At 41.4% G+C, this 16,581-nt stretch overlaps 1 protein-coding gene across 2 annotated transcripts; it reads right to left on the bottom strand.

Annotated features, from left to right (window-relative positions):
* Window positions 1–254: 254 nt before the first annotated feature.
* Window positions 255–16,126, bottom strand: MYOZ1 (myozenin 1). Of its 2 annotated transcripts, XM_008643713.2 has the most exons (6): window positions 15,946–16,126; window positions 13,730–13,831; window positions 12,636–12,817; window positions 3,913–4,147; window positions 1,659–1,818; window positions 255–823 (listed from the first exon to the last, which is right to left on the bottom strand). In XM_008643713.2, the coding sequence occupies exons 2-6, from the start codon at window positions 13,803–13,805 to the stop codon at window positions 592–594; spliced, it is 885 nt and encodes a 294-aa protein (XP_008641935.1). In that variant the 5' UTR covers window positions 13,806–13,831; window positions 15,946–16,126; the 3' UTR covers window positions 255–591. The 2 variants fall into 2 exon arrangements, with proteins under 2 accessions (XP_008641935.1, XP_008641936.1); XM_008643714.2 differs by lacking the exon at window positions 13,730–13,831.
* Window positions 16,127–16,581: the final 455 nt, after the last annotated feature.

Here is a 16,581-nt window from a genome sequence, read left to right as displayed (position 1 = left end):
TGTTTGTTTTGCTGACAGGCTGACTTGCTATTTAATCTCTGATGCTGTTCTAATTTCACCTCAAAAACATCATTCTTCCCCATCACTTTGGCAGTATTTTTCCAAGCCACCTGGATGTATATAAATCTTATGACCATCCTCATCAGTCCCTGATTTTCCTTCCCAGGCTAATAGTCTAGTTCTGAGATTGAAACTTTTGTTATTGCTAATCCCCAAATTCTTTCAGCAACATTTTAAAGGAGAAAACACAAAAGTTGTTTTTCATCTTGGTGTTTTATTTTTTGTTACTGTATGACAAAACAGGTTTATTATCAATCAGACAGGCAGCATGTAGCATTGCTAAACAGAAAAACACTTCCTTAGTCTTGGCCTCTTATGTGCTGGTGAATAAAAAGCTCCTTTTTCTCAAACTGTGTCTGATATAGTTTAACAATACAGTGAAGAGACGTTTAGAACCTGCTAGGAACTTGCCTTGGCTATGGGCAAAAGAAAGGAAGGGCTGACAGAACTAGAGTTGAACTTTCCGCTCCTTACTATTAACTTGCAAATAGAAAGGGCTGAGAAAAAAGGGAAGGTCTTGGCAGTGGGGATTTACAGCTCTTCTGTTTCACCACTCATTGGCACATTGACTGCAGTCTGGTACTCTGAGAAGTCTCCTGAAGGCATCCAAGGTATTGGAGTTCTGTTGAAGGAGGGTCTTTTGCTGAAATTTTGATTATATATCATGAGAGATTCAGGGAGCAAAGGGCAGATATCAAACTGAGGCACTTTGAAGGTCATCCGTTTGGCTGCTTTTTCATAACCCCCATAAGGCATGGCAGTCCTGTCATAGGGGAATACATGGAGTTAGCAAACAGAGCATGGGTAAACAACAGGATTTATAAAATAAATAGTCAAAGTTACCAAGATTCTAAATTTTGCTACTGTTGCAGTTGACTGGCCAGCAAATCCTTCACGAGAACATAGATGTATCCATTGCTCATGTAGTAAAATGATGTGAACACATATGTACACTGCTGTGCATTTCCTTCACCTTTGTTGCATCAACCTCCATGAAAGCATACACCTTTCACACCTGTTAGTACTCTGTACATGTAGCAGGCAGAGGCTGCATTATTGCAGAAGTGAGTGGGATATGGGTTTGTCCTCAGTACTGATGTTCCGAGGCTATGGAGATGGGTGGCAAAATTGTACAGAGAGCTTAACAAAAAATTGTTGCTGCCCTAGAAATATTTGTAAAACTTTCAGTATGTATCAGAAACAGCAGCAACATCCTGATTCATATATGAAGTGCTGTGAGGTATATGGCTGCTGATCGTAAGTATTTTTCCTGACTTCTTGTACTTCAATGGATTGAAGTAAAAACAGTGGCAAGCTAAATCTCCAGGTCAGATGGGGAAAGAAAGAAAGGAAAATAGGATTAAAGTCCTCTTATCCAACTGCATAGGTTTTCTGTACATAATCTGAATTAAAATCTCTAGCTCTTAATGTATTTTTTCTTTGTAGTCTTCCAAACATTTCATCCACAGATAACTGTGCTGAGCAAAATGACATGCAACTAAAACTTATTTACAATGCACAAGACAGGAGGGCTATGGTCAGCATTACTGTGTTTTCTCTTGCTAAATAAACTGCACTGAATATCTAAGAAGACTTACCGGTTAAAAGACTTGTAATGGGGGAAATCAGCTTTGGGACTGTATGACAGTAAGTCCGTGTTGAACTGACTTTTGTCCTCAGGGCTGATACCCATCGCTCGTTCCCAAGGGGAAATATAAGTTTTAAATATAGTAACTTTTTTGCCTCCTGACTTTCCATCTGTAAACAGAGGAAGGCAAAGCAGTCTAGTTAGATGACACTCTAACTGCGTTGTGCTTCTGTATTCTGCTACTGAAGTTGAGGCACCAGCTTTGTTTCCAGATTCTGTAACTCTTACATCAATCCAAGCTTTTATTGGTTAGGTTTCTGTTTAAAAAAGATGATCATACACCACTTCTGTCCTTAGCCACAAAAGCAGACATACTTTAGTCTAAGAGCCACTGATCCAGGAATTTGCATTAAAGCATAGATTTGAAAGCTAATTTTTCATTCTTCTTCTTTTTGGTTGCTCATATAGAAAGAACCAAAGTCTTTACTTCATCATCTCTTCCACTAACATGGGGGAAGCTTTATATGAAGTAAGATGCTATCTAATTTCTTAATTTACTTTTCTTTTTTTTCTGTCAGATCGTAGCAGACATGACATGGCATTTTCTTTGTGATTACATGAACAGACATTCATCTTTTTCCCCTCCTGAACCAGGATGTTAGAGGATGGCTAAAAGCAGTTTGCAAATATTATGTGGTATCTCACTGGAAGTTAAAATCCTATTTTATATATGTGACTATGGAGCTGCACTTTGTTGTAAAGTCAGACACTTGATTGCTAGAAATGTTAGATTAGCTTCTAGCTACTCCATTAAGCAAATGAGTTTAGACAAGGGATTGCATTCTGCGTTTCCCTTCCCTTCCCTTTCCCCAGCTGTGTATAATACCACCTTGCTAGTAAGAGCATTGAGTTTTGTATTGATATGTAGCACACTTTTAATATTTTCATCCTTCATAAACCTTCAAACTCCTGAGCAATGACTTCTGCTTAGCTTGATTAGGGCAATGAGAATAATAGGTTAATTGAGTCAGACATTCTGGTGCTTTCCTGATGCTACATTTTGTGTAGAAAACAAATCCTTATGAAGTAAGTGGCAAAGAATGAACGCTGTTATCTGAATCTTTCTTCTTTATCACACCTTCTTTCCTTGTCTTGCTTGTTTCAAACCATGCCAAGTCCTGGGGTTTCCTGCTTTCAGAGAATTGCAGACATTTACAGGAATCTCATCTTCATTAAAAAAATAGAAACAACTCTTTCTTTGTGAAGTATTTAAACTAAGCAGTTTATAAGCAAATTGATTGCTAGGGTTGAAACAAAAGCAGCTGGGATCTGTCTCTGCAGTGAAAGCTATAGGATGATACTAATCCTCCTTCTCCCTGCACACAGGATAACAATGAAGAAAAATCTCCTATAAGAAGACTATAAGAGTCTATACAGATTGCTTTTTCACAGGAAATGTAAAAGCTGATTTTGATATAAAATGCACATTATTCCAGAATGTAAGTGAAAAACCTTGGATTTTACAAGTCATTCATTTGGTCACTCAGGGCAGTTATTCCTGGTTCCCAAGAAAATTTTATTTTTGTTGTAAAAACCCATAGGGACTGTTAAAGTTATGATTTCATCTGCTGATTCTTATACAAGGTATTTGTTTCTAGAGATTTCCGGCCAAATTAAACAGAGGATAAAAGGAGGCAAAGACTAAATTGAATTAAAACTACTTTTACTCATAAAGATATTGCCTCAGTGGCCCAGTGGTGGTTACCAGATAACTTTTAGAAATATTGCTGTTCCTTTCTGAAGATAATCAAAAAAGAGCTCTTTGTTTAGGCAGAAGCTTTGATTTGAAATCAGGGCTCAGATACTAAAGTCTGATACTCAGGTTGGACTACTGATCTAAAGAGTTAATACTGCTCTCTCCTGTAGTGGTCGCTATGAAACCCTTGAAAGGAAGGAGTGCCACACTGGCATGGCATAGCTATACTGCCCTACTGCTGTGTCAGCCTTAGGAGCTCAGCAGGTAAGTTTCCTGTAATTTCTTTGGTCCAGTCAAGGAGGGTATTTCTGCCTCCTGCCTGTGGCTGAGCAACATAGAAGCACACAAACAAAACCATCAAGCTAAAAGCAGTTCAACTCTTCTAGACTTTACATTGGAACTTTGTTTGGAAGAATCCAGGTGTTAGATTAATTTGCTTGTCCTTAAGAGTGAGCTTGGCACGTGGTGTGATAGTTTTAGCTATTTGTTCTTGCTGAGAGATACTTGCCTTTGTCAGTACCATCACCTCCTTCTCCACCACTTCCAGATGATTTCCCTGCATGCTCCCCTTCACTGTCTCTAGCTCCTCCTCTGCTTCCAGGCCTAGGAGGGACACCAGGATGTTGCTGCGTGCTGGAGCCATGCTGCCCAGCTGGCATTCCTCCTACCATCCGCCCGTGGGCATAGGCATGAGCATCTTCCCCATAATGCCCTCCTGGTGGGATGAACTTCTGAAAGTGATCCTAGGGCAGGAGAAAAGAGTGTATGAATCCCTGTTACAGGACATGGTCTATTCATGTTTGCAGGGCTGGGTCCCAGAACGTGAACTCCTGAGTCTCTGTGATCTGACCAGTTCTGTGTCTCCATTACAAAGCCAGTGGCATAACTTCATGTGAGTTATTCTCTCTATTCAGTATGGGAGCAGTTGCGGAACAGCAGAAGTGGCAATGGCAACACACATGGCTCATAGTCATTTTATATGATCAGGATGTTATTGCCCCAAACAATGATGAATGTGAAATAGAGGAGGAGGGGAAAGGAAATTTAGCTTTTGCTGGAGCAGGCAAAAGTCCAAACAGAAATAGCATTGGCTAACCTGTGGGAAAGCAAGCTGGGCAAGAAAAAGGAAATGTTTTCATGTCAAAGTTAAGATAACCCCGGCTCGATTACAGTGTGGGAATTAAGTGTTACAGGCCACCAGAACAGCAGGTTGTCTGTGACAACATAAAAACTGGGGAGATGTCTGCCTTTTTGCCTGTTTTCTGTATATATGAAGGTCTGTATGGGGAGGAGTATTTATATGTTGAGAAAGACTGAAGACATAGCAGCCTGGGAAAACAGAAAGTACTTCCTGGAGACTACAAAGGGGAAATAACAAAAAGGAAGAATTTTGTTTGTAGCAGTATGTGAATTAGCAAACCCAATCTAACCAGCAACAAGGTAAGAAAGAAAGAAAGTTGTATGCATCAGTAAAATTAAATGGGTCTTATTTTGCAGACCATCCACTCTCCCTTGTCCAGGCTAGAAGGCACAATCCCTGCAGTATATAGTAAAAGAGCAAACAATTCATGCAGGATTTATAGACCTTGTGGTGTACATTGTGGCACAATATCCTGTCTTGGCACACAGAAACTTTAATAAATGCTCGTGTGGAATAGAAACTGATATAGTATGTTCAGAAAAATGTTTCATGTATTGGTCACAAGTGACATCAAAACTTGACTCCTATCAGACATAAAAAGGTATCTCTTGTGTAGTACAGCCACACAGCTACATAATACAAGTAACCTGGGTTATATATCCCATAAGGTCTTTCCTGTTGGACTAGGAGATTGGCTATTAGATGCACAAAGATGCAAAAAATACAAGTGAGTGACATTGAATGAATCTGTGGTTCCTCATGCTGCAATTCTACCTGTATAATTTAATCTCAGGCAGCCTCAGAGCTGGCTCTCAAAGGGTTAAGGCTTTCGCAGGGCTCTTACACCTAGCACAGTTCAGCAGAAAGAAGCTTTCCAGGCTGTAAACAGGCTTCCAAGGCCAGCTGTTCTGTCAACTAAAAATAGTCGAGAAGTGAAAACCCCACAAGGCTCAAGGCAGAATTAGCTAACCCTCTGCTCCCTGTGTCTCCCACAACAGTGTCCAGGGTTTCACAGCAGGTCACCAGGCTGCAACCCAGGCAGGCAGCCAGCTGCAGGCTGAAGTGGCAGAGCTGGTGCCCCCAGGGCCTTTAGGGACTGTCTGTCCTTCTCCAAGCTGCAGGGAATTCCCTTTTTAGGAACAGAGGAGATAATGTTCCTCTGAATGTCAGGAAGCACTGAGAGGGGAGAGGATTGTGGGCATTAAGCTGTACACAGGAGCTGGCAGGGCAATCTCCTCAATTACGCGTGGCAGCTATGTAGCTGTAAAAAGGCAAACTGAAAAAAAGGGTATTTTGAGGGTTAGGGGTCAGAATGAGGTTATTTTCAAGATGTTAATATATGTGCAAGGGTAACGCTTCTACTGATTTGCTCACTACTTTCAGAACAGAATTTGTATCTATTTTCCTTCAAGTTTCACCCATGCTGTGTGCCCTTTCTGAGAATTAAATGCTTATTTCTCTTTTCCTGTGGTTACTTACATGCCTCTCCTGCAACAGAAAAAAAAGTCACAAAGCATCAGTATAATATGAGCTACAGTAAATTGGGCTGGTTTGATTCTGCTCACAGTATTTGATGTGACCAGAGAGGGGCATCATTGTCATCTGGTGTTATTTTGAACTGCAGTATTATCACTGAGTAGGAATGAAGTTTCTCTGAAACAGACAGTCTGTATCAGGAAAGCCACTCCTAAATCTTATTTAGCTGCAAATTAAATTAGTTTGATTTGCCTTAGGCTGGTTCATGTTTCTTCATGGGCCTGCTGAGAAAACATCTGATCTGCTAAAAGTAGGCAACTCCATCCAGCTAGGAAAGACACATTTTCCATGCAAAACCCCAGTCTACTCACCTGGTAAAACAAAAATATAATTTTCTTTAGTTTTGGCCACCACAATTGTTTTTCTTAGCTCAAATTAGCATGAGACAAAGGGAAATTAATATTTTTGAAAGATTTTCAAAGACAGCAGAGCTCAGGAATAACATCCTCAAGCAGGAGTCTCAACATAGTTAAAACGGTGTAGGTACAGCTTTGTCTCCAGTACTTAGAGCACACCTCTGGTCAGTGTTAGAGCTGAGTTTTGGAGCTCACACTTGAGGAGAATGCATGTCTTGGGCCACTGCTAACAGCATGTGAAGCTTTTACATATGTGCATATTCACATCATAAAACCAGCCTCTCAGTTAGTACTGATTGACCCTGTTGGTGGGAGTTCCAGGAGAGAAGTCCAGGAATGTCAGTTTGATGACTCAATTGAGATGGCTGACAACCTTCTCCTATTGGGTCTGGGGACAGATCACATGGCTCCTCCTGTCTGTGCATTGCTGGAAGTAGTGGGTATTATCAGTCCCTGGGCATCCCTAAATCCACTCTAATAAGAGAACACTTGTTGCAAGTTCATGTGGCGTGTCCCCTGGGTTGGCTAAACAAATTGGGCTCATGTCTTTGAAGTCCTTAGTGCTAGCAAGTGCCTGCTGCTGCAGGCTGAGTGCTCAGATGGACAAATTCTGAATTCTCTAGAGCATGTGCCTAATAAAACCCAGATAATGAAAGATGATCCAGCTAATGGAGCTGAGATCTCTATGTATCTCAAGACCCTGACGTCACTGCAGGCAGTCCCCAGGAGAGACACTGTGTGCTCCTCTTCAGCTCCTTGCTGTGCCCTAAAGGAAATGATTGAGGCCACCAAATGTGTTTCTATTTCCACCTCACTGATAAAGAGCTCCCCAAAAGTTTGATGCCTATGTAGTTACTAACACTTCTGAAGTTACTGGACTGCGTTGTCTCCGTGGCAGCCACTCAAATGCTCCTTAATGGTAGGATGGGAGATTTAAAATTCAGACACTTGGAGAGTCTCATAGACTGCCTGCTGTTTTTATCAAAGCGTGGGCCTTGGTCCTTCATTTGGAATTGCATAGCCTTAAACTTATGATTCACTTCTTAAAAAAGGATGAAAATAAGAAGCTGTTGAAGCATCTTACACTATTTTTTTTTAAACTTGCTACCCCAAGAGGCACAGCAGGTTGAGCTCCTGCTTTCTATTTCCAGGTCCATTTCTGACTAACTGTTTAATCTTAGGCAAAATATTTTTTGCCTCTGTGCCTGAATTTACCCATCTAAATAACAGGAATTTTAATCTAATGCTACCCAAAATTAGATCTTATTTGTATATTTTATATCATCTTTGCCACATTTTCTTCATGGCTGAAAGAAATTTCATTTCAGAATTTTGGTCCAGAGTTTTCTCACAGTGCTCCAACAAATTGCTGTGGAAAATAAAAGGCTGTTTTTCTGTTACTCTGCTTTTTCCACACCAGTCACTTCTTGAATGAGAATGCATCGGACTCCATGTTCACTCTTAAGCAGCTTTGGGTATAGGGGGACCCCTAGGTCTTCTGCACCAATCCAGCTCCAGCACAGCAAGGCTCATTTTGTTAGAGGAGTTACAATCTCACCTGGCTCGCTCCACTTAGGTCGTAACCTGAGACTTGTATCTTAGCCTGCAATTATCCTGTAATGTTTGTTCAAAAGGTTTAACATGCCATGCAGAACAGAGCTCCAAGACAAAATTATTCTCCTAACATTTTCCCTTTAACCCTACCTCCACTGATCTTGACTGGCATTCATCTAAGTACATTAAGGGACATACAGAGCCATCAGTGCATGCTCGTGTAATAAACCAAGTAGCTGCATGATAACATCTTTGTTTCTCGATCACTGTTTTTCTTTAGACACTGTATCATGCCTGGCTATTCATCATGTAAGACCTTTGAGGCAGGTTGGTTGTGTACTGCTGTCTGCTGTGAAGCATCACTTCTGGTTTGTAACATAATTACTTCCACTTTCTTCCTGCTACTTCTGCCTGCTCCTCTGAGTTCTTGTTCAGCACCAAAAAGAGTACTGAGTAACTCCTGCCATTATCCAGAAGAGCAGTAATCCAATTCTTTAACCCCTTTTGACTTCTTAGTTTCACAGTTGGTGACAGCTTAAGAGAAGAGACCTCTTGACCTGAAGTCTAGCAGAAATTACCAACACATGTTCAGCTTGTTTTCATCCAAGCTTTGCCATGATTGGAAGCTGCATTCATTTTAACTTGTGGATGAATCTAAGAAAGCACCAAGGTGAGGATTTTGGTTGTGGGTCTGTGTGGTTTTTGAGGTACTACTGCTCGTAATTGTCTATTTAGATATTGGTTATTTCCCCTTCCTATTTGTTTTAAATTAAGATCTGGTGGGAAAAGGAAGGTGTCCTACATGTAACCCAAATCAAGCCACAGGTTTTGACTAGCAGAAGGACTATATTTAAGGATTCTTACTGGAAGAAAGACAGTGTGATGGCAACATCCAAGAAACGTAACTATGGCTTCGTTTTCAGTTTCCCCTTAATGCTTTGCAGAGAGGTGTTAGAAAGTTTCCACTTGATGACAGCAAGAAGGTCTTACACTGAGGTTCAAAAGCAGAGGTGGGATCTCAAAAGGAGTTAGGGCAATAATGAGTGAGGCTGGAGGGCTAAGAAATATTGTTTCACGTGGTCTTAATGTGTTTGAAGCCAAACAAATTTAGCATTATGAAGGAAAGATCTGTGAACTCTGATCTGTTAATTGCTGAACAGTGAAGAAGGATTTAGGAGACCCAAAGACAAGACTAAGACCCTGTCTGTGATTTTGGGTGACTCATTAATCTACCCCACGATTCAGTTTCACTGTTAAAAAATAAACATAGTGATTTCCCTCATTCTCTAGTTGGCCAGATGATACAGTAATAGAGCACATAGCAAGATAGGATTTCATCATGGTCTTTAGTCAGTAATAAATTATATCTTGCAGCTCCACAGTGAAGTTGAAAATATCCTCTGAGACATGGAGAGAATCACAGTTCCTGTGGGTGGTACAGCCTGGGGTGAGGAGAAGAAATCCTACATCTGATTTACTAGACAGGGTTCAGAAGAGCCCAGCTTTTCCAGCACAGCACCAAACAAGGAGGATGTTGCCCAAATTCTCCCTGTTTGGCAGGATATTGGTGTCAAACTCACCCCTCCCTAAAACCTTCCCCTTGTACTGTATATTTGCAACTGAACAGAGTCACAGTATTGAAAACAGCTCCACAGTAGGAAGTGCATTTCATTCTACTGATGTTGGGAATGGTCAGTCCTTTTACTGGGGGTTTAGCTACCATTTGCCTTTAACTGGACAGGTAGAGCTGCAGCAGTGACAGAGAGAGTGACAGGTTTTCACTTCTGCATGGAGCTGTCTGACATTCGTGTACACACAATATATATGTTTTCTCTGCTTCAAGTAAGGAGAGTGATCTGATTGTCCAGTGTGGATTTTTGGCTGGAGGAGAAGGAGGAGGAGAGAAGCAGAAGGGTGGTTCAATGACACATGACTGCTGAGATCTTCTCCCTTGTGTGGAAGGTTTATGGCTACAGCACAGGCTATTCTGGGACCCCTTATATGGTTTGGATTTATTTTTAATAACCTTTCTCTTTGTGTGTTTTTATATTACATTATCTTGCTGGTAAGCTTCTTTTGTGGGAAGGAAACAATCTATACTCCATCCCAGACCTGCCTTGCTCTGCTTTCTTAAGTGTGTCCTGAGAATATTTTAAGACAAGATAGTTAAGAAATCTATGACATAAAAGCAGAAAACCCACCACCAGCTTCAAATTCCTTCACTGTCCCACAGCCTTAAAGAGACAAAAAGTTCTTTGGGATGGGGAGCAAAGGACATGGAAGTTAATTGGGAAGGGGAAGTAACTGGGTGTAGCAGTAGGACTTCTTTACTCTGCCATCATCTTCCTCACACATTTCTCTTTTGTTTAAGCTTTCTTTTCTGCATCTGCCTTTGAGCAGATAGAGGAGCAAGAAAGGAAAAGAAAAGAAAGCTAATCAGATACTGCAACCAAAAGGGCTTTTTGATGAAAGTTATTTGGTGCTAAGGTCAGGCACTGTCCTGATGGTTTGAAAGATAACAGGCTACAGATCTGTTGCCTTTACCTGCTCAAGAGCACCCAGCTCTCTGAGACAATGACTCATTTGCTTCGATTGCTCAGTTTTTCTTCCTGCTCTGACTGCAGCAAAGCTGCTCACTCGTGCTTCCTGCGATGGGAATAGTCACCCGCAGAGGCAGTGGATGCAGCCTGGCAGAGTCCTTGCAGAGAGCACATGGAGAAGCCAGAAAACAGTAACAATTATGTTTGTGATCTTTCTAAACTGACCCCAAGCAAAGGCTGTAGGGCAGAGTGAAGTCTTCCTGCACTGACCAAATGGAGTTTTGTTATCTGTACCATGGATGTGGAGAGAAGACCTGTAAGTGAATCATGGAGGATTTTAAGCAGAGTGCCAGCTGCTGTTTGGAGACCATACCATGGTTCTCCTACAGCAAAACCATAAAGAAAATCCCAGGCTTTTTAGAGTCTTTTCTAACCCCCAACTACATTTCTCCATGGCACAGGGTCTTAACAGTCATGCTAAAAGATCTTGGGAGCAGAGGTGTTCTTACAAAATAGAGAGAGATAGATTCACTACAGAAAGGGTATGGAGTGAAAGTCAGGCGCAGATGAATAAACACAGTAGGAAAGGCAGCTAACAAAAGAGAAGCAATTGTCATCAGCATTTGTAATGTTAGTCATGCAGTGACTGTGCATGTCCAGTTTTGAGTCAGTTTGTCACAACTTTTTTTTTTTTGATTGTTCTGATTGGACATTCTTTACTGACACCCTCAAATTTTTGAGGCTTTGGGCTTTAGCCTTTTTATTTCACTACTTTATTATTTTCTCACTCCTCCTCACTGCAGCAGATTCTGACATATGAACTTGGCCCTCATATGTTTTAGGAGCTCTGAGATTGCTGAGTATTTATAAAAACAGCATGCAGTTCTCTAGGATATTCATTTGAAGAGTCCAAAGTTCAACATACCATTCAGTCTCACATTCTTTCGAGGAGATAATTCACTGAAGAAATGGACTACCTAAAGCACAAAGAGATGAAGAAACTGCCCAAAGCTTAACATTACCAGATATGCTTGCTGTATCTCTGGTCTGCCATCCCTCATCTGTAATCTTACTGTTGTAATTTTAATTTTTTTTTTTAATTAGGCATCTTTCCACATTTTGATTTCCAAGTTGTCATTTTTAGAAGTGAACCACAGATATTTTCTTATTGCTGCTTTTGAAAACATCAGAGTACTAAAAATTAGTGTGTTTTTGTTTGGCAGAACATTTTCTTCAGCTTAACTTTTATTGTTTTCCTTAAGTTTCCTTGGACTGGAGAATAGATGCCATAAAGGGATAAAATGTCACCAAACCAATTATAAAGAACATCAGAAGATGAGGTGGTACATCAAAATGCATGTGAACCTTAAACGTTTTCTATTTGTTTTACTGAACTCTGATAATCATATGAACAGAGAGTTTCATTTGTAAAAGTTTAGGTGTCTTCAAAAGACTTTACCCCTGCAACTAGCTGTAGAAAGAAGTTTAAATAACAATACTAACTTAGGGGAAAGGGAAAAGAAAAAGAATTTCTGAATTTATACACCATCCCTGAAAGGAAATTATTTTAGAAGAAAACAAACTGGGCTTCTAGCAAATTAACTGACAATATTTCAGAGTCAGGTTAGAGGTTTTACTTGTGGAACTTGCAGATGTGAGCAGAGGACCCTGTCCAGCAGAAAGCATAAAAGTATCCTAGACTAAAAATAGAAATGCATCTATTGGAGCTGAAGTCAGACCTCTATGGATCGTTGCCATCATGCAAAGAAGAAATGGAATGGGTTCAAAACCAATTAGCCCTGCCCTGAGGTCTGAACACCTGCCAAACATGCAGCCTTTCCTTCATCACTCAGTACTGAATTTTGCCATGCTTCTGTATGTGTGATACCAAATATTTGTGGAGGAAACTAATGCTGCTGCCAAAAGGAAGTAAAACTTGTGTATTTATGTAATTTTGTCTTCTTCCTTTACTTCTTTGCTATTAGGATGACCCCCCCCCCCCCCCCCCCCCCCCCCCCCCCCCAGTAAAACAGAGGAGAGCTTGGGCACATTCCATTCCTGTTTTCCCTGGGTGTATGGAGAAGAATTTTAATCTTCAACTTACCACAGAATTGTCAGTGAAGGCATCAGGGTTATTCTCATAAATGAACTTCTCCACTCTCAGCTGACGTAATTTGAACATCTTGGATCCTTTGTTAGTGAGGAGAGAAAGCTCTTCTAGCATCACATCTCTGGGGGTGCTGATCTTCTTCCCCAGGTTCAGCTTGGACACCTCTTGTGGCATAGCTACGAAACATATACAGTGGGACACTTTAGGAAGTACTCTGGTCCATGTCTCTTGTTGTTTCCTAGCATTGGTAGTGACTTCACACCACCCAAATTCTCTTCTAAACTAAGATTTTAGGAAATTATCTATGCACGAAGTTTTTACATTGATGACACTTTGGATATAGATGTTTGGGATTTACTCTGGATTGCAATCAAGGCAAATCTGCTGAGAGAAGTTGCATAGGGGTGGAGCTAGATGGATGTCTTCAACTTCTGAAGCATCTCAGTCAGTGCAGCAGGATTTCTGAGTACTGCCTCAAATGACTACTTTTCCAAACATCTAAAACCTTCCTCATGCTGTCAAAAGTAAAGACAAGATAAGGATATCACAGTTATTAAAAGGTTACCCTACCCAGTACACACATATTCTGTAGAAAGAAAAATGTTCCAGGTTATATTCTTCCTGCTCTTATCTTATCTTATAGAGACTTTGTCTTTTTCAGCTAATGAGTGCTGGAATCAAAGCAACTCTCTCATAGAGAGAGAAAACAAGTATGAGACAAAGGTTATAAGAGAGAGAACAGCATAGAATATATCTAGGCACTGCAATATTGATACCTGTAAAAGATCATGTTTTCTGTCCATTTACCCTGGTGTGCATCCAAATTAGTGCTGCAGGAGAATGCAAGTTTACAGAGTGCAATCTAGGTTGACTTTTGGCCCGAGTGTGTGCAATGCTTTTCAGCTGTAAGGTAGAAAATGTGACGTGATTGAAGGCTGGGCTTCAGTGAAATTTGTGGTTCTGCCTCCTTGTATGTTCACTGCATGTCTTGCTTTGGGAGTTCAGTCAGACAAGGTGTGAAATGTTAAAGGCTGAAATTCAGGTTGAAATCCAAACAATTCTTACATGTGCTGTTTTGCATATCTTACCTTCGTGTGTCAGCTTCCCAATGAGTTTAGTGGACTTTTTCCTTTTAACAGGAGCAGGAGTCCCTGCAAGGGGCATTCCCACAAAGAGTTCTCTGCTTTGCTCTAAATACACAAGGAAATGGAGAATGAAACACTGGAAATGTATTTCTCGCCTCTCTTTTAGTTGCCATCTACAGGTAAAAGATACACAGCCTTCATTTCACACACAGGTTATTTTCTATCCCTTCCCCGTGATGGAGCTGGTGAAAGGTATCATCCCATCCAGAGTATCATCAGTAGGCTGTTGTGGGGTTCTGTGGAGACTCAGCATTCTGACACAAAATATGGTAGTAGATCACAGCAGAGGCATTGCCAAAGTGCCATATAGCATTGTCATCCAAAAGAGGCATTTTAATTGCAACGCAGCGGTCTCCCAGAATCCACACGTGCCATAGGGATACTCTGTTATCGCCTTGTGCTGCGGTAACAGAGTGTCACTTTGAAAATTTGCTCTATGATGCAATGTTATAACAACATGCAGTTATCATTAGATGGTAATACATATTTTTTGGATAAAGATTTCAGGTCTCTCTGCGAGTTATTTGGAGCACTTTGAATCATGTGCAGTTTTGGTTTGGGTATTTAGATAGTCCCATTAGAATTAGAATAGGTATTCAGAAAGCTACTAGACAGCAAGTTTGGAAGGGGAAAAAAAAAGAAACAAAACAAAATTCTAAGTAGTTCTTTCTTTTATGACTGCTACTGTTTTGTTACAGAAGGGCTGGAGGAAGAAGGCACAGGAAAACCTGTTAAAATTGTTCACCCAATTTGTTTGAAGTCATTTGCATCTCTATCTTATGTATTGATCTTATCCCATACCATTGTGAAAGGGGAAAGAAAAGAGGGAGATTTCTTCTGGTACAGTGTTCCCCATCTTTGTCCCTAGATAGGATGAGAGATCTGAACTGTAAAGCCAGGGAAAATCAGGAGTAATCTCAGCAATTCCATTTCAGGCAGCTCCTGGGAGTCCTTCTTAGGGGTTGTTACACATAATGTAAGTAGAACAAATGTCTTGCCTTCACTTCAACACTGTCCATGCCCAAACAACAGCATATAGGGGACAGATCCCCACTTAATACAGTGCAATGTAATACAAAGAAAAATGGGCAAAGACCCACTGGCTTCAGCAGCAGCAATAACTAACCACCTCTGTCTTTGTGATTCTTTGTACTTTATTTGCTTAAGATTTCAGAACTGAAAAACATTGAACTATGAGTTATATTTTAAAACTAGCAAGCAAACAGCTGGAACTAGGAGTTTGTATACTACCCTTCTGATCAAGACATTTTATCTCCTGTGTATTCTAAAGTTTCATTTCACCATTACTTCTTTTGCAACATGATTTTTATGTGATGGAGTGGTGATAACTGTTAAAAGAAGCCCAGCCACAGAAAAACAGTGCCAATCACATTGGCAGATACTCCCTTGGATTAGTTTTTCTTTCAGATTTGCAGGCTTGTCCTTTTACTGAGATGCTGCCTGTGTAGTTCACATCATAAACGAGCCCATCCTGGGGTATTCCCAAAGCAAGTGTGAGCAGGTGCAGCCATGACGCACACGCTGCACATTCTCTTCAAGCAGCCAGACATCTGCTTGGCCGTATAAAAGACGCAGGCCCTGCTTGACAGGAAAGGGGCAATGCTGCCAGGAGGCAGCAGAGGTGAGAGGTTATGGCCCATCTGATGGGTCCTAAAACTGGCAAAACAGAGAAATCATCTGTATGCCACAAACATGGATTCCCTGGGGCAAGGCAGAAAGGGACAGCCATGGTGGGGAGCTATGCTCCTCACACTAATTCCCAAGGAGCTGTGAGGACGAGTCCATCCCATTCCACTGTCCTTTACTAATTCAGCAGGATTGAAGATTGAAAAACCTGCTGCATGCAATTGGTCTTGCATAAGGAAAGGGACAGCAGTCTCTCAGTATGGACAGGGTTCAGAGTTACATGGTACTACTGCTCTCTCAGCCCTCCCAGAAGTTGCTGGAGCCTCAGACCCCCTCCTCCTCATTATCTCATACGTAAAGCAAGGGCTTTTCTCCCTCAGCTCTGTCTCCTGGTTCAGTTCCTCTGTCTTTTTGTGCATTGGTCTTTGCAACAGTCATTGGTGCTGCAAGCCAAACCAGTCTTTACTTCTCCAGCACCTGCTCTACACTATTTTGCTGCCCAGTCAACTCACCTCAGGCTTGCAGTGCCAGGCTCAGACCAGCTCATGCGCGTGCCCCAGAGCTCAGCAGTGGCTGCTTCCTCCCAGCCCTTCTCTGGGTGCTGCTGGGGAGGCTTGTCCAGCAGCCCCACTCTCCCAGCGTGCCTGGGTGCAGGCAAGCTCTGCCCAGCACAAAGTGCTGATGCAAAGTGCTCTGAATTTGACTCCTGAAGGCTGCTCGCACAGGCATCCTGTGGTTATTAATAGCCAAAGACCCAGGGGGCAGAGTCTCAGATAGCACTGCTGCCATTCCTGAGGAGAGGGGAAAAGAAAAGGTTGCACCTCAGGTGTCCTGCAGTCACTGTCCCAATGTCCAGGAAGACCAGGCACTCCATAGGCAGCTCACTTCTTCCTCCTCTTTGTTCAAATAAACATGCAGTCCCTCTTCCTCCTCCTATTGCTTTTTGATGGAATTCATAAAACCTTCTCAATATCCTGTTTGTCAGTAATGCCTCAAAAGCTATCATGGGTCTTGCTCTGTTTTACACTCTCCTTCTGCCCCTTCTTAATCATTCATCCCAGTGTCCTCTAGGCTGTCATACATATTTCCTAAAATGCATCAGAAAATACAGAAGCGAAATAACGGTATGCATGAAACAAGGAGTAGTA

This window comes from Corvus brachyrhynchos, unplaced genomic scaffold (assembly GCF_000691975.1).
Source record: "Corvus brachyrhynchos isolate BGI_N302 unplaced genomic scaffold, ASM69197v1 scaffold61, whole genome shotgun sequence".
Classification (NCBI taxonomy): Eukaryota; Metazoa; Chordata; class Aves; order Passeriformes; family Corvidae; genus Corvus; species Corvus brachyrhynchos.
This window is presented reverse-complemented; position numbering and strand designations above follow the sequence as displayed.

Bases quoted from the DNA above. Each gene is read 5' to 3' on its own strand.
- MYOZ1 (XM_008643713.2), bottom strand. From the start codon at position 13,805: ATGCCCCTTGCAGGGACTCCTGCTCCTGTTAAAAGGAAAAAGTCCACT. The intron at 1,819-3,912 runs GCAAGTATCTCT...CTCTGTTTACAG, and splicing joins AGGTGATGGTACTGACAAAG to ATGGAAAGTCAGGAGGCAAA. The intron at 824-1,658 runs GTAAGTCTTCTT...CCCCTATGACAG, and splicing joins CATTACAAGTCTTTTAACCG to GACTGCCATGCCTTATGGGG.